Source organism: Tinamus guttatus, unplaced genomic scaffold, assembly GCF_059628265.1.
Source record: "Tinamus guttatus ecotype Peru unplaced genomic scaffold, ASM5962826v1 Tinamus_guttatus_pri_ptg000286l, whole genome shotgun sequence".
NCBI classification, from domain to species: Eukaryota; Metazoa; Chordata; class Aves; order Tinamiformes; family Tinamidae; genus Tinamus; species Tinamus guttatus.
Window position 1 is genome coordinate 718,955 of NW_028288820.1, and position 23,917 is coordinate 742,871.

The 23,917-nt window shown below is 36.3% G+C and overlaps 1 protein-coding gene across 1 annotated transcript in view; it reads right to left on the bottom strand.

The window, feature by feature from the left end:
* The window catches only part of PLEKHH2 (pleckstrin homology, MyTH4 and FERM domain containing H2), a 47,176-nt gene that overhangs the window by 16,087 nt on the left and 7,172 nt on the right, over nt 1-23,917 (bottom strand). The window contains exons 3-17 of the mRNA XM_088527401.1: nt 13,804-13,866; nt 12,864-13,013; nt 12,447-12,530; nt 11,265-11,346; nt 9,764-9,946; nt 7,321-8,306; nt 6,383-6,458; nt 5,809-5,903; nt 5,038-5,182; nt 3,723-3,859; nt 2,865-2,975; nt 2,527-2,613; nt 1,888-2,046; nt 1,137-1,217; nt 66-245 (exon numbers count right to left, since the gene is read on the bottom strand). Of these exons, the coding sequence (XP_088383527.1) occupies nt 66-245; nt 1,137-1,217; nt 1,888-2,046; nt 2,527-2,613; nt 2,865-2,975; nt 3,723-3,859; nt 5,038-5,182; nt 5,809-5,903; nt 6,383-6,458; nt 7,321-8,306; nt 9,764-9,946; nt 11,265-11,346; nt 12,447-12,530; nt 12,864-13,013; nt 13,804-13,866 (2,619 nt within the window). The remainder of the gene's footprint in view (nt 1-65; nt 246-1,136; nt 1,218-1,887; nt 2,047-2,526; nt 2,614-2,864; nt 2,976-3,722; nt 3,860-5,037; nt 5,183-5,808; nt 5,904-6,382; nt 6,459-7,320; nt 8,307-9,763; nt 9,947-11,264; nt 11,347-12,446; nt 12,531-12,863; nt 13,014-13,803; nt 13,867-23,917) is intronic.

Consider the following 23,917-nt stretch of genomic DNA (forward strand, 5'->3'; position numbering starts at 1 on the left):
TCATTGAAGGGCATGGTAGTCACAGACATGTGATTTAAACTCTAATTAAAAAGTCAATTTATTACCTTCTCATGTTTGGATCCTATAAGGAGATAAGTGGGTCCTTGATCTTTGGGATGGATAACAACAGTGTAATGTGTTGATAACAAACTGCGGCCACTAGCTTCATAATCTTCATCGGAATCACATGATCTATCAACCTCTTCAACCTTAGCCTCCCAGAGCTTGATTTGACCAAGAGGAAACTAGAAGCAAGAAGTGGTCACAGAGCAAATATTCGCTTCAGTACACAGTAATTTTTTATCTCTAATCCTACAAATAGAAATTAAAACATAAACTGCCATCAATACCCATTTACATTTATTTCCATCCTGCCATGGAATGCTAGATAAATCAGCTGTTATAAACAGCAGAAGCAGAATGATTTATGCTAAAGTACAAGAATGAGAAAAATTGTAATTCTATTTGCAGGTTAGCTTCTCTATCCAGTTAATGAAATGCATCTGTGCTACAGGTAGAGAGGCAATTTTTTAGTATTTCCCATCCAGTTTCAACTAGAAATTCCCACTGTCAAGCCTAGAAGTTTAACCATCATCACTTCTTTGAGAGGAAAGCACTATATTTTTAAAGTATGTAGATTTGTACATGCTATGTTTTACATTCACTAAAAGGACTAACAGAGGATCACAGTCCTTCCTGGCTATTCTGCAGAAAGGCCTCTCCCTTCTCTGGCCTTTCAGACACTGGGATGTTCAAGAGAATCTGTTATTTAATGGAGTAGTGAAGAGGGTTTGAGTGCTGTTCCTGTACGGCCTGTGATGTCCAGTAATGCTTAATGATTTGTAAGCTTAATGAATTCCTGTATACTTTCGCAAGATTGCTTTCCTAATCCTTTTGGCTAAAGATAAGAATATACTGAAAATGTCCTGCATGAGAATTGGTGTGCCCTAGATTACTGTTTATTAGGTAGGAACTTGGCAAATTGACAGTCTGTGAAGTCTGAATGTTTGATAATCAAAACAAAATGAGCACACATTAGCCAGGCCAACCTGCATGTTACCACAACTTTAGCTTGCTGTTAAAGTCATCCCCACTAAGCAGCTTTCATTCAATGAGGAAACAAATAAGGAACCTACCTTGTCTTCTTGATTACGGAAGTAATACAGAATTTTTCCGACTAAGGTACACCAAACCCTTTTGGAGTATCCATGTTTCACCTGAAATTACACAACACTTAGGAGCACAGACAGAGAAATGCAGATTACATTTCACATTCTCTGAACTTTGGTGATGTTTGGAATATATTCTGTGGTTCAAATTCTTCTCCACATGAATAGACAAATGCTCGAAACTGCTTAACTCTGTTACAGACGTAAGGATTAAAGTATTAGATATTTCCAAAGCTTGCTGTGAGTTTTTCCTTGGCTTTGGATCAGGTCTGAAGTAATGAAAGCTGAGGAAGTAAAGCAGTTGAAAACAACAAAAAAGATCCTTTTTAAAATCCTATTTTATAAAATCTTTTTGCTATCTTAAAATTATCTGTTCCACTGAGTAATGCTAGGAAAGAGAGTGCTCTATTGCAATAAAGTAGATTAATTACCTGCAAAAACTTATGCATGCATCAAAATACCATGAAATACTCAGTCCAGAAACTAGGGAATCAAAAACCAAAATAAAAGTTACCAAATCAAATCTCAAATAACCAAGTGAAGAATTTTGCAAAAAGTCGATGGACTGATAGTCCCTCTGGACATTGCAAAGTAGCTTTGTAAAGTAGCACAAAAGCTATTTTGCTTGTATAAATTTTATTTTAGGGCCTTTTTCATCTAGATAGTATTCTCATTAAATATGGAATAAAGTATATTTGGGGAAGAGAAATACTTCTACCTTTGTAAGCAGTCCTTTCATGGTTGGCTTGATTTCAGGTTGTACGAAAAGGGGACTAGCAGCCTGTATTTTAAGAACATTCTGTAGTACCTGGATCCATTCCTCTAAGATGTTTGGAGAATCTGCAGTCAGGTAGTATGTTCGTTTTTCTGTGGTCAACTGCATAGTAATAGAAGAGTCCTTTGCTTTAAGAACATTACACATTCCATGTGACAGCTTAAACAATGTAGCTTCACAAGTTTTAGGGAGCCTTCTTTTTCCCCTAGCATTTTCCACTACTGAAATACTGGATGGCTTGACAGAACAGGCAGACCAGTGCTTCCTAAGATCTACCTGAAAGACTCCAGGATGAAGCTCATTTTATCCCCTTTCAGAAAACTTCAGTCAATCCTGATGGCTGGTTCTCAAGACCACTCTCTCTATTTGCATCTTTATTTAAATCAGACTTTTGTAGCAATACAGACAAGACCATCTAAGCTTAGGCCTTTCTATCCGTTGTTTCTAAAACTAAAATGTTCCTGTTTCTAAAGGAAGGGCATTGATTAATTCCAAGTTCATGCTCCCGCACTGCAACAAAGGTTCAATTTTGGGGAATGAAAGAAAAAGAAGAATTAAAAAGAGAATGAGAAGAGCAGGTACCTGAATTGTTTGTTTCCCATCGCCCCTTTCAATGTGGCTAGATGCATTTAGCTCAATTTGACCTTGAGGTTTTCGAATTACGTCACTCTGAATGGAAAGAATGGAAAAAGAAATACTCCTAAGCTGCCACCAAATAGCAATAAATAATTATAGAACTAATTTAAGCATTAATCTTGCTCAGTGTTTCCTATTTAAACATAAGCACCATGTATGCCTCTTGAGGAACTGAATTACTGTCTAATAGCTCATACACCAGGAATGCATTTATTTTCCTTCTAACAGTCTTAGATTCAGTAAAACAGGCTAATGTTGAACAGCAGTAAGTTACATGCACTTACTGGAGATTTGTAGTATAGTAATTCTCCTCCTTTAAGCACAAACCACCGTCGTTTCCAGGTCTTTACTTTACCGCCCATTTTTAATAGATATCCAGATTTTTCCAAAGGTTCCTGTAAGATAAAAAGTAATAAAGTATTCATATATACCTAAAGTATTCATATATACCTGCAACCTCCAGAGATTTGTAGAAAAGCACAACACACACACATACACACACACACATTTTAATGGTTTCAAAGTCCACGCTAAATCATAATTACAGTAGTTTATGAGACAGTATATAGCTTTTATAAGCATCAATTAAGACAAATGCCATGAAGGTGGGACAACTAATTAATATCTCTACTTATAATTAAAGTGCATGAAAGAATATGCCCAGAACTACACAGAATTTTGAAGAATGTAATAAAATTACTCCAGATTTCCCTTTCTAACTACTAATATTAAAATATATTAAAAAAGATGTAAATATATGTGTATTTTTCCAGACTTTGGGACTTAACCTAGAGACTTATACAGAGCACTGTGATTCAGAGTTCTGCACAGACATACATTTACCGTGAACTCCATTAAAACAGAGTTCAAAGTTTTGCTCTGTGAAGAAAAAATATAATTTATTTTCATCAGCAGACAATTGTCTTCTGGAGTTGCCTGCCTAATAAAAATCTCAGAACTATCCTTAATTATTATAGCCTTCTTATGGCTAACTTCCTGTTGATATATTTTTGTATTTATAATCGTTATACGGTCTGTGAGTCAGCAAGTCTGAACACAGAGACTTGGTATCATTCTTTGTACAGAAACATGAGCACAGCACAACCAGGTACACTTATTCTTTAAGGAACTACTATACTCACGTTTTTTCCATTATCACTAGATGAGGAAGAGGTTTTAGGAAGTTTCTGCTCTGGCTCTGAATAGTCTGTATCTATTGAATACGCATCTGGAGGAATAGCATAGTCACTTTCTGAGGTCATAGAAGACAGTGATACACCTGAGTTAAAAGAAGAAAGATTATATTTTTTATGTATCATATTGTAAACAAGTGAAATCAGAATATCCCTGCAGAACTTACACCATATTAGTTCTCTAGAAAAAAATCTAGATCTTTAACCAAACTAAATGACTTCTCCTCCTCCTTTCTCTCATTTTCTCTCTGTACCTATGTGACTACTTGTTTAGTAAAAACCTAACATTAAGCTATTATATATTTAAATTGTAGGTGAGTTGTATGTGGGTGGCCTTGTTCTGACATTAGTATGTTCTTTTTAAATAGAGATGCTCTAAAAAAAATCTAAATTTCAGATTTGATAATTGTTTTTATTAGCTTTCGTCCTAAAAAAAACCACTCTTTGTTTTCAGTTCTAGCGAGTCTAGCGAGAGTTTTAACATGAATAACTGGTGCTACTAAATGCAGTTTATTCTGCATTTTCAAAGCAGTGCACAGTGGAGGATCTTAATACACTTAATGAACAGTGAACTGAGTCTCACTTATACTACTCTGTGAAGAACACTTCTCAGGAAAAAGTTACTGTCATCTCATGAGGAAACACTTTATATCTCTATGTGGTGAAGCATGTTATTTCATTTTGCATATGGAATCACATAAGTGCCTAGAGCTGTAAGATTTGTGTTCATTTACAAAAAGACCATTACTGGATTCATGTGTTTCAACTAAGCCTTTGCACAGGATCATAAGGCAGTCACTGTCCTTTACTACATGAAATGGCAGATGACAGATTAAACTGTTACGTTTTTAAATAAACTTGAATATAGATTTTTTTTTTTTCTGATGGCAGCTACTTTTCTTTTGGGTCACTTTACCTCCATGTAGTACAAGGTCACAGGAAATCCTTGGCATGACAGAGAATATGACATAATGGAGCATTTTGTTTTAAGCAGAAAAGTCACTTTTCTCTCAAGACAACAGCTAGCTACTAGATTAATGCCTTAAAAACTCACCTATTCTTACAGCAATATAAAGAAAACAATGTATAGCTGTCCTTTCTCCTGTTTGGACAGATTTGGGAATTGAAAACTGAGCTAACAGCCTTGATCCACATTTCAGATGCCCATTTTGTTTAAGGAAGAAATCAGTTTCAATGAAGACACTGCAAACTGCCTAGTTTTCCAGACTTCTCATCTGCTCCTGTTCTTACAGTTTTTATGTACCTCTTTTCATAGCCCGAGGACTACCTGGGCCACTTCTGCTTCGGGAATCAGACTCGGAAGTCCTTGAGCTGGACCGAGAGCTGTCTTCTTCCTCAGATCCTGAAGATTCATCTATGAAGGGGCTGTTGCTTATCTGAGTTGCCTTCTGCAGAGATGAACACAACATTCTTTGCAATCTCGCATGACAGATACCAGCCATTTCCTTCATACTGTGACAGAGCTGTGCTGACTTTACAACATTCAAAACTGTTCTTACTTGGCCTGTAAGGTTTAGCACACAAATATCAATATCCAGCTAAATTCCCCGCTGCCCTCTGTATCCTCAGCCACCCCCACACTTAGAAAACCGAGGTAGCTCAAGGCTTGGGTCTTTTGAAATCACAAAAGCTGCCAGAAAACAAACAATGCTCTGATTAGTTGCTGCTGGCTATCTGGATATAAACAGCCTTGGCACGAACACAAGGACATTTCTACATACACACACTTTTAATTATGGCATTGAACACCATGTGGTTCTGTTTAATAATTAACAAGCCTTTGGAAAAAAACAGCAAGAGACCTAAGAAAAACTGACCGGGGCTGGTAACATTTTATAAGCAGCAATTTTTTTTTTCCAGCTGTTTGACATTTCCATTACCTCTGGGGCTCTACGATCTCTAAAAACCATCTTACGACACTTTTAGCCTGGTAGAATCAAATGTGAAACAGCAAGTTCTTAGACGTGAAGCCTAATGCTACTTCAAAACTCCTTATATGCAACAATATACTTACTCCTTTCAAAGTGGTGTAGACTGGAGTGGTCATGTTCTTATATATCAGAGATGTATATAATCCAGATATGGAATACGAAGACAGTGAAATGGCACCTAAGAAAAGAAACATGCTGTGTATACATTATCTTCCTATTTTACCCTCCAATTTATGAAATTTTAATGTCGCTTCTTGCACTGTGTTGCTCTGTTATGAAAAGGGAACCCACTCCTGATTTGTTCTAGATGCCAGATCTATAGGTGTTTTAAGGATTATTTAAGGATAAACTGTAGTCATGATCACTAACCCCCTTAATTGAATGTATTATCTGTCACCTCAATTCCTGGTAGAGAATCTTCAGAATGAATTGCAAAGAAAAGCGGAGTAAACGAAACACAAATTCACCACATAGTCAACAAGCAAAATAAGATAAAACAATGGAAGATGATGTTTGATTTTCTAGATTTTAAAGACCAGATAAACTAATCTTCATAAAAATATCTTAGAGGAACATGGGAGATTGGGTCCTTTCTTACAAATCACCATAAGAAGAGAATTTTTAGTTCATGAGACAATGAGCACCTAAATCACTTACTTTTGTTAAGAGATTCCATGGTGAAAGCTTCAGATACCCTTAAGCCAGATTTGGCTACAGCATATATTCTGCTTTCCTAACATAAAAGCAGAACAGATTTTATGGCAGATAATTAAAACATAACAATGATTCTTCTACTACTTAAACTTACTATAGTCTTTGCATAAGTACAGCCATGCAATAAAATGGTTCATAAAACAGTGTCACCTGTAGAAGCAGAAAAAAAAAATGCAAAGGAGCCAAAGGAGCTATTGCAAGACAATTTTATACTGAAGACTGAATGTTAAGACCAGAGATCACCACTATGGAACTATGGAAGCAACTTTTCCACAAAAAAAAAAACAGTTCAAGTCTCAATAACAAAATCCATTATGAAAAAATACATTCATAGCAAAGGCATTCAAGTTAGGCATCCGTCATCTCTGAATAGTAAATGCGACCATAGAACTGCAAAATCAGTGAGTCTAGACTAAGATAATTTTGGATTTTATGTAATATTCCTATTCTAATTCTCTTTTGGCCTTACAACTTTTGTAGACAGTAGCGGACCTATGTTGACTTATTGTCTACCTTGTGAATGGTACATTGCTTATAGCGAAGTGCTGAAATCAGCACTCAGGCTCTGTTAATGTTAAAATAAATAATTAAATAAGTACAGTTTCAAGCACTGCTTTATTGGGTACATACAAAAGAAGAGGTATAACTTACAGCTGCCCTGTAAAATTTGTCTTATCTGCAAAAACAGTGATTATGTTTTTAAATGCTGTGCTTCAAATCAAACTTGCTTCTGAGTTTGTCCTCTTAGCCACTGCTAAGGCATCACTCTGTTTTGTCACCACCCAGAGAATGAGAAAGGTAGAGGCAAGAATAATTATAAAAGAGAAGAACAAGAACAAATTAGTTTCATTAGCAGGAAAAATATCTAAAATTATACTTACCCAGGAGGGAAATCGATGCAATGGAGGGGTAGGAGGTTTGTTGCTAGCACCCTTTTTTGTCATGTCGCAAGTTTCCTGGGTTTCAGCATTCTGCATTTCCGTGCAGTCATAGGTGAACACTCCTTCAGCACAGCCAATCTCCATTTTCTCTAAAATGTCTGTATCGTCTCCATCCACCAGGTCAATGTCTGTTTCCTGAGGCCTCCATGGACGTATCATGCTTATAGCATTTCTGTTTCTACCAAACATCCTGTCAGAGCTCAGCTGGGGCTGGCTTAAATGCTTTTTCGCGGATGCTAAATTTATACTAAGCACATTGGGAGACCGTAACTTTGGAGGTGGCAAATTTGAGGGAGAATCTGACACTGCTATGCTTTGAGAACCTGCAGAAGTCGCAAGAATTGGGTGTTTAGGTGTTAGGGCAGGGGTTAAAATTGGACTTGGGGTATTTGCCTCACTGGATGAGGATGAATAATCTAGTCTCTGAGACTGAAATTTCTTGTTCAGTTCATCTGAAGAGCTATCTTGGTCCTTCTTTTTGCTTAGGTCTGAATTGCACTTTCCCACTAGATTGTTCTGGCCTTTCCTCTGGGCCCCTTGCTGCCAGGAGTACAACTTTTTGTGCTGAGTCCTTTGGACACCAAAGCTCTCTTCTTCAAACAGAGAACTGCTGTCATCAGATGCTGTCAAATACATTTCACTCCCCATTCTGCTGTACCTTGCGTTCTCCTCGGATGTGTGGCTTGAGAGAGTTGAAGCACACCTGGATTTTAATACTTTACTGTCTCCTCCATCCTCATCTGAGCTCCAGTCACTACCAGTAGTGCAGGAGGTCTTTGACATGTCGCTGTCTATATCTTTTGATGAATAGCTCACTCTTGCATTTTTATTCTGTTCTGGGCCAGGGGAACTTGGTGGCAATGACTTCTGGCCTTTATTGCTGTCATGTGCAGGACTCGCAAAGGTAGTTTCCAGGATATCCTTCTCTAGGAGAAAAGTGCAATGAACAGGAGAAAATTACTTTAGCACACTTGGCTGCTAAAAGATTTTGTCATCATGTCTGCAAATAATAAGTTCATTTTAAATACATGAACACATTTTATACTGTGGGATTTTGTAAGTAATAAACCTTTAGAAAATATTATAGATTTTTGAGTGGAGCTGGAGTTTTAACACTATTTGGCAAGGAAGAGTAACACACTTTACTGTTATGTTTAAAGGTAAAGCCAAAATAAAAATGGAAATAACTACAAGGATGACCTTAGTGGAGCCAAATTTTAAAATAAAACTGGTATGTGTGAAAACAAGAAACCTCGAAAAAGAAAAAATAGGCCGAAGAATATATATATCTTCTAAGTATGTGTATTTAACTGCTTTATTAAATTTAAAGAAAAGTATAAAGTTGGTTAAATTATTATAATTATGAACCATGAAATCACAAATAATGAGTTACTGATTAAAGCTTAAGAGAAAAGATTCACATTAACAAATTGAGTATTCTGAGCACGTCTATAGTATTTACATACATAAATACCTTCTGTAAGCTATTACTGCATTCCCTGTGGTGAATGCTTGACATACATAGAGGGGCTCATGAAAACTGCTTAGGGAAAGATACTATATTAAAATGCTTTGCTTATGAAGAGCATTTTCTTTTACCTCGTTTTATAAGAAAAAGCTATAGCTTGAAGAATGTTAGGTGAGGCCTACATGCTTCACCTGAGTTAAAACAGATGTGAGAGCTAGGACTTTTCTACACAAAGACACCTAGGAAAGCTTGTTAGATACTAGTGATATAGTTAGATAACGTTATGTAGCTGTATATGGTTAGAGTGGATTAGATAAGCAAAGTGTTTTAATTTAGTCCAGATTTAGTCCATGGCAGTGGACTTGTTTCTGCTTGTAATAATGTAACAGCACATCAATTTCCTGGCATTACAAGACTTCAGGGCTGGCTAGAGAATCTGTATGAACTGATCAGTGAGTTTCTTTCTTCTTTAGATAAGAAACAATGGTGCAAAAAGATGCCTAGGACTCCCTTTTATATTTCTGTCCTTGATCAAAATAACAAACATTTATTGAGCTTCTCTTGTTGAGCTAAGGCACAGAGCTAACACTGAGACACCAGCGAGAGCACAGACAAAACACAGAATGGGGAGGAAAGTGAGACTCCACATAGGCATGAAAGGCTACAGCACTGCTCGCGCTGGGGAACAGGCAGCCTCACCTGGCCCAGAACAAGGTCCCTTCTCATGTATGCTGCCAAAAAAAGGCATTTGGGACATTACTGAGAAGTTAATGCTCAGCAGGATTTCATATTAACAATATATAGAGAGGGCTGCTATGTGCTTTGAAGAAGGCTGGTCTGGATACACCTACATAGTTGTGAACTTTAGTTTTCCACTTGTGTGAGAATAAAATGACAGCATAGCTGATGAAATACCTAGCATGTTTTTGCTCTCAGTGTAGTCTGACTCTTTAGATGACGACTTCCTTATTTCTTCAAATTTAGGAGATGGTTGAGGACTTTTTGCTCGGTTTGCAAAGCACCCAAAAGTCAAACCGCTTAGTCGCTGGCCTTCTCCAGGTTTTTGGGTTGGAATAACCGATTTCTTGCTCGTAGCTTCTAAAAAATAATAATTCAGAAATCCAGTGTCAGTGGGTTACAGTAAGCTATGTTACTAGCCTCCTTTACGCTGTAGCATAAAGTTCTTTTCATATAGCTAAAATTTAACTGAGAGATAATTAAATAATTCTTTTCAGAAATGACCGTCTGATACCTCCCCATATTTTCTAGTATAGAAAAAAATTAAAACTTTCTTTTAACAATTCTATTACAATAATATATAAAACAAGCATTTATTACAGTCTGAAAACACAGTGAAAATACCCAATTTCATTCTGCTATGACTGAAATTAAGTGTATAGATTGTATATACAATAGTATAGTATATACAATATGCGAAAGACTCTTTAACAACTGCACTACAATATGTGATGGCCTTTCCTTCAGATAAAAGGAGGTGTTACAGCAAATATAAAAGGAAAATTCTTAGAAGGAATATATCTTGGATTTCAAGAGGAGCTGAAAGCACAAAACAGTTAACTGCCCCAAGAGCATGCAGTCTTCCTTGTAACAACTGCTCTACTAGAAACTGGCATGTGGCAATACTGTTTATCCATGTTTTTAACGGTTCTGTGGCAGATCCAGGAACAAAAGCCTACCTACAAACCGTTAAAAGTGTAATTAAATGACCGAAAAGAGAATAAGTAAGAGTAAGATACCTAGAGTAACATCACAGTTATAGCCATAGTTATATGGCTACAGAGAGGACTATGGGATTCTTCAGAGAGACTCAGCTGGTGAACAGGTTAACACCGTAACAAAATTAAACTGCCATTAACGCAAAGTTAGTTGGGATGCCTACGGCCATACCACCCTGAAAACGCCCGATCTCGTCTATGTTTCTCCTTCTCATATTCAAATTTTATGTATTTTTAAAATTAACTATATACAGTCAGGAAGGAACTGATCTGTTGGAGTATGGAATGAAGGAAGGAAGGTTTTTGACCACCGTAGTCAAATTCCTTAGCATTGCTATCCTATCTTATTGCCTCCTGTATTATTTATAAAAGAAGGTAAGGACCTGAAACAAATTCACTCAAATATTACAACTTGCAAAACCTGTTCAATAATAGAAAGGGAAATACCTATTTGCCCTGCAAAACCCCCTTGTGGTTTGTTTACTTGTCATTTTAATAAAAATTCTGTTATTGCTTACCTAACACCCTTGTGTAAAATCACTCTGAGATCAGTAAATAAATATTCATTTAAATCTTTGACGTTTTCTGCAGTATTTCAATTACCTAGATGCATAAATTATTAGGACAGGGTCATAAGTATGCCATACATAGAGAAGTTTTTAAAGACTTGTACCATTTACCTTGCAGTTTAGATTGCACTGTTTTCATCTCTTTGGTTTGCTTTTGGTTCATCAAACGAAGGTTCTGATTTTCCACTTCTAACTGAAAGCATATAAATTAAGCTCATCCATTGGTAAAACAATTTTAAAAGCCATTACATCATCTAGATTTTAATCTGAACTTTTGATTTCTGAAGATGAAGCTATTTCAGGTGGTAAACTCCGCTCTGCTATTTCCCTCAATCCCACGTTTTGTTCACTGAAAACAAATGAAATTACCTGTAATGATTAATTATTTGCGCTACAACATTTGCTCTAATAAAATCATTCCTCAACCGTGCAAACTCAAGACTGTTTTTAAAAGCCCAAATAATAATAACAATAAAAAAAAAAACTGTGTTGGTTTGGATATTTTTTAAAAAAAGCAAAGCAAACTTTTGCTCCTAATGCGTCCTGCTACTCCACATCAAAATCAAAGAAAATATGTATCAAATAAGATTATACAGAGCAGAACTTCTATGGGAAGAACAAAACCTTAACATCCCATGGCTATAGCCCACTGCCAGGAAGTAAGAGGCCTTGGTTCAAACTCCTGCTCCAAATTAGGCAAAGAAAAGATTTGAATCTGTCTGTCCCATATCACAAACAAGGAGCCATTGGTTCCTCTCCCCAGTGAGTGGCACCTAGAAACCTTGCAAAACTGGATTGGGTCTTTGGACCTTGCAAACTGAATAAATACTTTTATTAATATAACTAACTAATAACTAACTAATAAAATACTTCTATTTATATATTAATATTTGATTAAATGCAACGGCACTTTTTATTAAATGACTTTAAAATCTCCCCTCACAGTCTAATGGTATGTGTTATTTCTAGCTTCCTAGTTAAAAGTAGTATCATAACTTGAACGGCTTTTAACTGGTTAACCAGAGAAGTTAATCAGAGAAGAGTAGGATTTTAACTCTTATAGGTGGGCAATTATAAACTTAATCTAAATGTAAGGAAGAGAAAGAGCACAACTGATATGGAAGCTGGCAACCTAAGGCAGGAAAAGGGATCTCATCACAGCAGAGAAATCAGGGACACAGCTGGTCTCTTTTGGTCCTGAAGCTATTCTTGACTAAGAACACACTCGGCCATAGAAAATAAAATATGATACAAGTCAGATGTGTATTACAAATACTGTCACAAGAGTCGTACCTCATGGAGTTTGACTGTCACCCATTCTTTTATTTTAGCTGCTTTTTCTTCTATGATTTTAGCTTCCTGTAGTCTTATTTGCTTCTGAAAAAAACGACAAAAGCAGTTTTCACTGAGTATTTTTGACTGACTAGTATCTTCTAGAGTTTGCTTTAAATAATTCGGCCTCCTTGGCACTTCATAGAGGCTGCTGTTGCTCTTAAAAATTGAATCAAATATGTCTTTAAAGGAAGCCAGCACACAGTTTGCAAGTGAATAAAACTTATTCAGATGATTTCTTAATAGGAAACTCCTTAATCAAACAATAAAAATAACTCTAAACTTTTCTGTCCTCTATTAATCTTAAGTATTTTCTTTCCTTTTGCATAATTGAAAAAGAAATTGCTGCTCATTTTTTAAAACATAGTTTTTTCTAACCTGTTCTTCAAGCTGTTGCTCCAGTTTTTGTATTGTGTCATTTTTCTCTTGTATCAGCATCTCTAGATCTTGACACCTCTTATACAACCTGGTTTCTGATTCACTTGTTTGAACATTAGCGGCTTTTAATTTTTCTTCCATAACCTGAACCTATTTGGTAGGTTAAACATAACATCATTTTAATATATAGACATTCATATCAAAACACAGTATTTGGAGAAATGCAAATTTTTTACACACACACACATAAAAATGGCTAAAATACCCAGCTCATAGTAAGAAGCATGTTCTAACTATGAATTAGTACATGAAGGTTTGTATTCTTACAATTTTCATCTGTTCCTACATCTATCTGATCCTAGAATTTTTAGAGGGTTCTACAGATATGTTTATAAAATGACTGCAATATATATATCTGTCACCTGAAATCAAAAGGAAAATTTGGTTAAATATGCAGAAGCAACCTCTTTCTCTACACAACATAATTTATTACAAGAATGGTGAACAACATAACAATCCTATTTACTGACTGTATTGGATAGCCTTTTTAAGGAAGATTTTTTAAAGGAGGTTAATGTTTCCTCTTCTTTTTGTTTTTACTTCCATCAATACCAACTTATGATGTAATACCAATCTATGACCAAATTATGACGTATGAGCGAAGAAGAAAAAAATATTATACAGCAACATGCAGGTTCACTACATGCACCTATTCTGGACTTTTTTCTTTTGGCTTTGACTTTACTATAGACAAAACTCTGAACTTGATAGCGAGTGAAGCGGTTCTATCTGCTTCCAGTCAGACAGATCAATAAATTTAAGAAACTATCTTCTTTTTTTTAAAGAGTACTTAAGAAAAACAGCGATTTTCTAATTCTCCCTTGGTAACAATGCCTTAACATGCACATAGCTAGCAGAGACATTTTTCATGTTGATATACCTGCTGAAAAGCCCTCTCTGCCTGACGATCAGCATCTATAACTTGTCTCTCAAGCTGCTGCATCTGTAAATACATTAAAAAACATACAGTAAAACACCCATGCCATCTGCTCACTGCCAGAAATACCACAGTGAAACACATACTTTTATAGTCTGTTTTGATAGATTGTGAGTAGAAGCTCAAAATAAATAAATAAAAGGATAAACTGTGTGTCAGACTGGGGAGATAATTCATTACTATGAGCATATACATTCTTCATAGTATAATCTGCTGGCTGCTGTGTGACATTCTGCTTTTTCCTCCTGCTGCCAAGAGTAGAAATCACTTCAACAATAACCCTTCGACTTTTCTCATGCATGCTTATAACCTTAAAAAGTGCTGATCTCCTTCATGTCCTTCCAAAACTAGCAAGAGAAACGGGTACTTGGCACATGATACAGTCAAACCACTAATTCTTATAACATTGCCAGATTCAGCTTTTGGGAGAAATCGTGCTACCAGGGCTGTTCCCAACTTTACTGCCCTCTGAGCGATGGAAGTGGGGCACAGTGCATGAGCCACTGTGACAAGATGGGACTCAGATGCTGCACAGAAAAGCTTGTGAAAAGCACAGTAGAAACTAGTAAGCCAGAGACCAGCACCGTGTGGGGGGGTCCCTTTTGGGAGGCAAGGGGCCCTGCTCTGCTACTTTATAATAGCTCCTAATAAATCACAGTTCCAACCTTTGCACCAGGCCCCTGAACCCCTCACCATTTTATATCATTTATTTTGAAGGCTTTTCCAACTATGTGTACAAAGGAGGCCAGAAGTAATCAACGTTGTTAATGGCTTTCCAGTTTGACTTTGATGACAATGTAATTAAAAAAAAAAAAAAAGTAAAATCAGTTTTGAAATCATACTACAAAGTACTTAACAAAGTTAATATGTTGTTTCACAATATAAATATTGGAGACTGGTTCTCAGGAAATACCCTCCTATAGACCTCAGTTCACCAGAGGAGCCTAAAACATCAAATACTTAACATTAGGATACTCCGTATTCAGAATTACTCTGAGATGCAAATGAAAGTAATTTATTCTTTCTACTATTGAGTTCCTTGGTTTCAAAACAATTAGTTTCATTCTGTACTCTTGGTACCTAATTTCTGGCACTTTTCAGTTTCTTTTTCTTTCTCACCAGTTATGCTGTCAATCACACAGAGCAGACTCCTGTATTTTTAGCACTTCATCCAGACAAGGACACAGAGTCACCATTTTCTATCAATCAAAAACCAAAAATGGAGAAAATGAGCGTTCACTAATACAAGGTGTGACCTGACATAAAGCGTGGTCTCCACCATAATCCCACATCCCACTGTTGACCCTGGAGCTGCGCACAGCACACACGGTTATTGCTGCGCCCTCACAAGCTGCTGTGAAGGAAAAGGCCTTAGGGAACGACAGTCCCACGCTCTCAGGCACAAACTATTTGGGCAGACAGGGAAATTAGTTTACGAAACTCACTTCAGCACTGTTTCTGAAAAATATTTCCTTCTGAGTGGCAGCTTTAGGCCTGCAGGTTATGTGTGAGGCTGGGAGAGCCAGCACGCTGCTGAGGCAGCAGCACCATGCCCACTGCGAGCCCTGTGAGGGCTCACTCACTGTATTGAACACAGAATAAATAGTCACCACTGGCGACTTTATGGCAAAAACCTCCCATTAATAATGTGAAATTCACTGTTGAAGAGTAGCAAGCTGCTCGTCTGTTTCCACAGTGAAACGACCCGTAAACACAGGTGTTTGTTTATAAGTAAAGTTCATTTCAGTGCTAAAGCCCTATCAGAATCCTGGCAGATTTAATAAATGGAAATAAAATCCAGAAATGCTGCCTGCCAGAATCACTGAGCTGCCAGCGCTGCTCAAATAGCTGAGGTCTGGCTGGCACCTGAAAACAAATGGGCTCTTCAGCAATATCTTATGAGTAGGGAACCGCTGCAGAGCACAGGCAGCAGCTCTGCTCTTCCAGCCAGCAGTCGGAGTCTGGGATCACGTGGAGCAATGCAGATGTAAGTTATGTCCATGTTCCTACACTGAAAGTGTTAAAATGCATCTCTTGCCAGCAATATATACCTGTGCACAGGACTAAGAACATAATAACATGTTTGTATAAATCAGTGGGACAAAAAATATGATTTGAAAAGCGTGCTAAGATGAGGGCAAAAATGTGACTAGAAGAGCTGAGAAAATAATTAACATGAAAAATGGCATTCAGAGATTAAAAATGGAAGATCATTTTTGCTTTATTAAGAGTTAACTATTTCAAGAAGTTATTTTAAGAAGCTTTGCATGATCTCACGATATGGATAAATCAGCCAGCTTCCTAGCAACAGCTAAATATGAGCTTTAACTTGGAAAGTTTCTAAAGGGTCATCAATTTATTTTAGGAGTATCCTGTTTAAAAAAAAGAGAGAGAGACAGAGAGAGAAGAAGCAATAAGCTGCATTGTTTAACAAGCATCAAGCATGCAATACCATCGCTAACAAACCTGAACAACTATTACATGTAAATTGGCCAACAGTTCTAAGTTGGATGCTACACAACAGTTCATACATAGTCCCTAATTTTACCTCAGAAAAGTGTTTATTTAGACTTACTCTGCAGTGTCTACCATAACAGTAATGTAAAACTTCTTTAAAACAAAAGTATACAGTTTCTGTAAACAATCTTTAACCAACCTACAAAGTTGTTTAGCCTTAAAAAAAAAAAAAAAATCTGTCTCCTTTGCTAATTTACGGGCGTGCCAGGTTAAAGAGAAAAAAAGCATAAAAGGATTGCTTTGGGACAGTTCTAAATGGTACCAAGTTGACTGGAATCTGATCCAAGAGGTAAGATTCCTTGTCACAAAAGTTAGTGTGCAGCTTTACACAACCCTCAACCACAGCATTACTGAAAGAGAGAGAAAGAAAGAGGAAAGAAAGATGGTGTAAATATCTGAGTGAACAAAGAGTGAAAATTTAAATCTAATGCAGTGTTATGAAATCCTCCAGATTAAAATGCACAATAGCAAATTTTCTTCTCAAATCACCACTCGAAAAGACACAATTTTAGATCACAGATAGATAGTGTAAGATGCTAAAATTAAAAGAAAGAAAAAAGTAAATACTATTTGTATTTAATTTCAAGACAAAAAAGACTGGTAACTGTAGCCATATTCACATCTGAAAAAGAAGGTCAATGTGTTTTACAGATGTAGAAGGAAGAACTCTTATCCGTGGCTGTGACTTGAATATTGGTGACCAACTCTGACCTTTACACAGAAAGTTGTTTGAAAAACAGCAAAGTTGGTTAGAGCAGACCTATGCCCCAACAGATTTTTTAATACACATTCATGCAAATCGCCAGTATCACTGAAATTAAATGGTCTTTACCACTTCTTAGGTACTGCAGTCCACAGAGTCTCAACAGACACATTAGCTTCCCAGGAGAGTCATGCAGGGAAAGGACTATGAAACACAAATATGAAACTGGTACCATTCAGCACTTGAGGTTTACAAAGCCTGATAACTCTAATCTTGTCCTGAAGGGAGCAACTTGAAATCATGGCTCAGTTCAGCAAGCTTAAGGAGTACTCTTTTTTTATACATTCATGATTGGTTCAATCCCACATCTCCTGAGATTATCTGTATTTTTTTGTTTTATACTGTTAAATATGAGGAATATATATCCTTTATGCACATTTGCTACAGATTCACACACACACACTACAGGACAGCATCAACATAGGTACAGAGGAAGGGAGTGTTGCTTTAATCTGCACTTTTTCCTTTTTAAATGTAAAAGTCTTCTTAAAAATTGCAGACAATCTATGAGTACACGCTGCATCAATTATCTGAATTATGGAAAGCAATATCTATTGTTAGAAACAGATTTGTTCTTAAACTTAGTAGGGAAATAACCACTCTACATCTGACATTCATCAAATCGAGCTATTTTTGTTCAAACAATGAACACAGAAATGCCACATGTTAATAAATACTGGATGCTTTGAAGAAACATAGCAGCAATAAAAACAAAAAGAAGTGTGCTGCCTTGGAGGTCTGGACATTGAAGCACAACACACATTCAACAGGCATTTTTTACAATCCAGAAGCAAATTATATGCTCTGTATTTTCTGTAGCTCACCTGGAAGTAGCTTGAGATTTCAGAAAGGTTCAACATATATTTTGTGCAGAAAGAAAAAAATATCTCTCTCCATTGGTAACTATCCTGATATTTTGCATCATTATTTAATGAAGTTAAGGAAGTTTTTTACTTAAAACCTTATAAAAGGTTTTAAAATAAAGCTGTAGGCAATCCTTCCTTCTTGCAGTCTGAAAATATCTGTTATTGACAGGAACAATAAAGGTAATTTTTATCAAAGTAATTTTTCAATATAAAAATTTGTCCCATCAACACTTAAAAATGACATTATTATCACTGAGTAACACAGTGCATCCTCACTTTTAATATTATAAACAGTACAGTTGTATCATGCAGACTTTAGAAAAACTTAGTGTATGATATTTTGGAATAAATAAATACAGGAGAGAAGAAAAAAAGGAAATGAATGAAGAAAAAAAAACCTATCACTTCTCTAAGCCTTTCAGCACATATTAATTATAGGTTGGAATTTTTAAAGACCAAAATTGAGATAAACCTAATGTTTCTGAGCCAGAAATGGAAAGCATCTATAAAGCGTAGTATTTCCTGCGACCTAGGAAAAACTTAGTGTCTGTATTGTTCCTTGCATTTTGATTTTTTAAATTCACCTCTGTCTGAAGAAAAGGCTGAAACCATCAATGGCTTAAAAACAGAGCTCCACACTTAAAAATAGTAAACCTGTCCCCTTCTGATTTAGTGATGTAGCAGTCCTCACACATAGCCTTCAAGCAGGATGCTATACAAAGCTGGTGTAGCATAACTTAAGAGTATTTAATCTAATATTAAGTGCAGAGCTCCATTGTAAATGATCACCGAGGAAGTTAACAGAGCGGTGCCTTGCCTGCACAGCCACATCCATCCCAGTAATGACATGTTGGTAATTCGGTCAGCTAATGTGGGAATACTGAGTCCTCTGTAAATAAATAAATAAGAGGAAGGAGCGAGGGAGTTACACATGTAGCTGTCTTTCAAAGCAGCAAGCAGGTGTAAAAAGGTGATGAATAAGTGATACTTTGAACCTCACTTCCCAGATTGACTAAAAAAGGTTTTGGAGCTGCATTCTCCTAGGAGCCGGACATGCAAAATATCTGGCTTTTTATATGGTGCTTCATAAGCTTATACATGGGTTTAATAAAATGCCTGCCAGATATCCCAGAGCACTGCTTAAGACCAGGATTTCTCCTTTTAGCTCCATATTCCTGTTTTGTCTCAAGTATTTCGTCCTGTCTCTGCATTTCTTTAAGAGCAAGTGTATTCATTTTTGTGATTTAAAACACAGCTAGCTAGCTACAGACATATGAAGTCTTGCTTATGTTTCTTAGTTGAAAGTGATAATAAAACCATTTCAGAAGCATGGCTTACTATACAAAAAGGGCTCTCTCTGAGAGCTCAGTTTAGGAAAACATGCTAATTTTCCACCTACTTTTGGAACACATTTATTCACAGGCTGACTGTGTATGGTCCACCCATATTTTCCAATGTTATTCCTTCTGTCTTGACACTGATTTTTCTAATACATATCATGTAGATATGTAGTAGCCAGAAAGCTAATGCACCCGAAAGCCAGTGCTAAATCTTTATAAAGTACAACAAACTTTAAAGAATTAACTGACCACTTAAGCCATGTAAGCAAAACACAGACAAAAGAAAGAGGTAAATTAATGTTATTGACATTTGACAGAAGAAATGTAAAAAAAAAAAAAAAAGGAGGAGAATTTGTAAAGGGAGAATTATCATACGATTGATTAAAATGTACTCTTTTCTTACAGGATAATTTTTATCCAAGAAGAAATACAATAATTACAAAGTCTTATGTTTGATACATCTTTGTATCTTTGAACTGCTAACGGAAGATTTTTAACTGCTAACAGAAGATTGTCTTGTCCCATAAAACCAGGAACTTCAGATCAACTTGTAGCTGCAAAATTAAATATATCCCAGTAAAATAAATAAATAAATATTTTGGCACAAAAGCCTTTCCTTACGACAAAATGAAACCTACAAAATTATTTCTCAAAATCTTTTCATCACAGACCTCAAGTAAAAAGCTGTTGCACGGTCTTAAGGTGCTCACATGTTCCTCAGGCTAACCACAGATCAAATGTGACAGATTTTTTTCACTATTTTATTGCTATGCAATATATTGAATTTTACCATTTGTCATTGTTTCCTATAATGAAGAATAACCTTCAGATGAAAAAAACAGTTACTTAGATTAAATTCCCAAAACTATAGTCTTAGATTTCTTTCAAATCCCACAAACAGGTTCTTTTCAATATCGAATATTTTAGCTTAAATGGTTTTCCTAGAGCTTGCTACATGCATGAACAAGTACAAATGAAAAAACAACCTTTTATATCTCAGCTCATTCGTGTTCTAGTAGAGTTACTGTTTTTTTTTTCTCAAAATTATATAAATTAAAAATATAGAACAGAAGTGCCCAGGGAAAGAAGTCTTCTAGAACTCGTACACTAGCACATCTGCCAAAAAATAGACAGAGACTTAAAAAATTAAATTCAGTAGTGGAATTTGGGAGGCAGTGTCATGAAGGTCAACTGAGCAGCATGTAATGTTGGCTCAATAATTAGCTTGTGCTTTTCCTTACTTCAGTCACAGGATTTTCTTAAGCTTTGTAAAATATTAGGAATGTTCTTTCTGGCTCTCTTTCCCAACTCAGATCTTATCTTGTCTTATAAAAAGATAAGCAAATACAAATTAGGTATGTTTCCATCTGGTAGAAATAGATGTTAATATAACGTATTCAGAACCTTGAGAGAAGGGAAGATACTGTTTCAACAGGATGGAAGAGTGCACAAAGTTTTATCTGGGCATACTTCTTCCTCACATATTTCTTAATGCTATGAGGGAAACAGTAGTAGCTGATCGTTGATCTCCATATTATAAGGTAGATACCACTTTATCTTATTTTAATTATGGTACTATGAATTCTGGAAATTCTGCTACTTTTGTCTGGCTGAACTGTGGCTTCTGAGAAGTGGCCAGAACTGTAATGCAATCTATAGCCAGAAGATGAACATCTCAAATAGGAAGCCTTCCCTACCGCTACTCTGAGAGGTGACTTCTACTAAAGGCACAAGTCAGTGCCAAAATAAAAAGAAAAAAGAAAACTTGATGAAAACTGAATTTATTCATAAAATTAAAGTGTATGTTACATCTAGGAAATATAGATGATGAAGGAGCAAAGAGGTCCTAGAAAAGTGTAAGGCAGCATAGTGCACTTTGAAGATACAACAAGAGTTATTTAAAGGCTAAAAATATTCATGAAGGAAATGAAAAATAAATGCAATATTAGTACAAAGAGAGCTCCCTCTGGGAAAAATGGAGAGAAGATGTGAGGTAGCCCCTACACCTGAAACACTCAAAAAAAAAAAAAAAAAAAAAAACCCCAACAACAAAAAAAACCAACCAACCAAAAAAAAACTACAATCTGTTCAGGAAGTGTTCAGATGCCTGCTCGTCATCACAGATTCTACAACTTCTACCAACTTCCCCATTTCAAGTGGTCTAAAATAGAGCTGATGTCCTTGCTGCCATACCGACCAGGAGAAGATGCTCCTGTCTGGTCTCATGCTAAGGGCTGTGTTTTTCATGCCTGTTTACACTCAGCCCTCTACAAGAGCATTGCTTACTGAGTTCCCTTTTTCCTTTTTTTTTTTTCTGATCTTCATCCTCCTTATAAACAATATAGGTTTAAGACACACAAAAGCAGCGAAATGGAACAAAACCACTGTTACAAAGAGACACAGAGCAACACAGGCCTGGATCACATTGTACAGAGAGGCTGTGGAGGCCCCATTCTTGGCGATATTCAAAAATACTTGGACGCCATCGTGGGTAACCTGCTTTAGGGGATCCTGCTCGAGCAGGAGGTTTGAACTAGGGGATCTCCAGAGGTCTCTGCCAACTTCAGCTGTTCTGTGTCTCAGCATTTCACCCTAAAAGCTTTCTTTTGGTTCCTGGGGATCTAATAATTTAAACTGCCCTATGACTTAGGTCTGGAGCTCACCCAGGGCGCAGGGAAGGATCTGGGCTGGGTCCCTGCAGCAGTGACTCCCTGAGGCACCACAGAGCGATGGCTTCAGGCTTGGCTCCTCCACACGCACCTCTGCAGGCAACTGCTCTAAAAACCCCGAACCTGAGGGTTGTACCAGCCCACATGCATGTCTTCAAGCAGAGTCTGAATTATTTTCTACAAAGTTTTCAAAAAGCAACAAAAATATAGAAGAATAACCCGCATTCGAGTAATACTGGTACTATGGTATTTTGCTCCCTTTCACTTTAACCACCATAATCCTTTGAATGCAAATGGAAATATTAATTGTACCTTTTATAAATTTTCACACGGGCAATCTCTGCACAACTCAAACATGCTATGAACTTTTCCTTTAAAACTATTCATCTTAAAATTGTCAAGCTACGGATAACAAAGAACACGGCATCGGCTTCACTTTTGAAATGTTAAATGGCATAGCACAAATATATCTGCAAAATGAACAGATATACAAAACATGGATTTAGCTCTTGGTTTGTAAGAATTGAAGTCAGGAATGTACTATGTTTTGGAATTTATTAGAAATAGCAATTGGCCTACAAATCAGTTATTTTTCAACATTCATAATCCGTATGAGAAGCATTAATACTATTGCATTTGCCATGTACACATTCAGCTGCCAGCTAGGCATGTGTACAGAGAATATCCAAAAGCAAACAAATCAACATATGTATAAAAATAATCCCTTCCCTACGTGATGTATATTTGTTGAAAAAATCATTCGAAGTACAAAATAATGACCTCGAGCACTGAGGAAACAAACCCAGAGATGTTGGAGTAAATTCTGAATATTACTGGTTGGCCCATAACGCAAGGTTTGGGATAGTGCCATATTCAATCCTTACAGGGCACGATGAAAATGAAATTTGACGCAGCCTGCCCAAGAGCCAATTTAACAGAGATATGTAGTTCTTTAACCAATTTTAGTGGTAGAATGAACATTAACTTTATATCTGATGTTACACATGTTAATTAGGTGAAAAATGCACTTAACTGAGAAAAGAATGAGACACCAAATTTTACTATCACACTAAATGCTAGGTGGAAGCTGAGTGTTCAATAGAATACTGAAGCATTTCATACAATGATTTTTTTTAAATAAACTCTTCATATGTGCAATGCTCAAGCTACAACAAAATAAAGGCTTCTACTTCAAGCTCAGTTCCACGGACATCCTAAATCTGGCGTACTAGGGATACTTTCTACACCATTCCTTAAATTCCTGTAAAGACCTCTCCCATTTACAGCAGCAGCTTCTGCTTAAAACTTTAACAAAGCCTCTTTCTCTGCATGTTAGATTTATAAATACGGACCCTTCACTTGGCAAAATAAAAACAAATAAAACCCCAAACAGAAAAGCAACACTCTATATTCCTTTGCTCCGCGCTCTTCTCGAGTTCACTAAAATGTAAAAACCCTGGTAGCCAAATGGCTGAAGTGCTTTAAAGTTTAAATATAAATTTCTCAAATTTCTCAACCATTGAGGTTCAAGGAAAAATATTTGTTGGATTTACAAAACCCAGTAAATTATTTGTTTTTCTACATTTGAACACATTTTGAGAAAAATATACTAAAGATTTCCTATTTTGATCATTTATTTATTTGCAGGAGCACTTCCAATTTTGGTTGCCAATGTTTAACAGAAATATTTCAAGTAGTCCATTGCCCAGGTCTATTTACAGCACATGGGTTGCAGACACATTTTAAATGGATAGATTCAAAGCACCCTTCTGAAAAATCTAGTTTTAGAATAAACTATGGAACAAATATAGGGAAAATATACAATTTCTCCTTCTAAGAAGTCACATAAATGCTCTAATAGTATGTAAGTTTTTTCCTGATTCGCGGCCTCAAAGAGATACC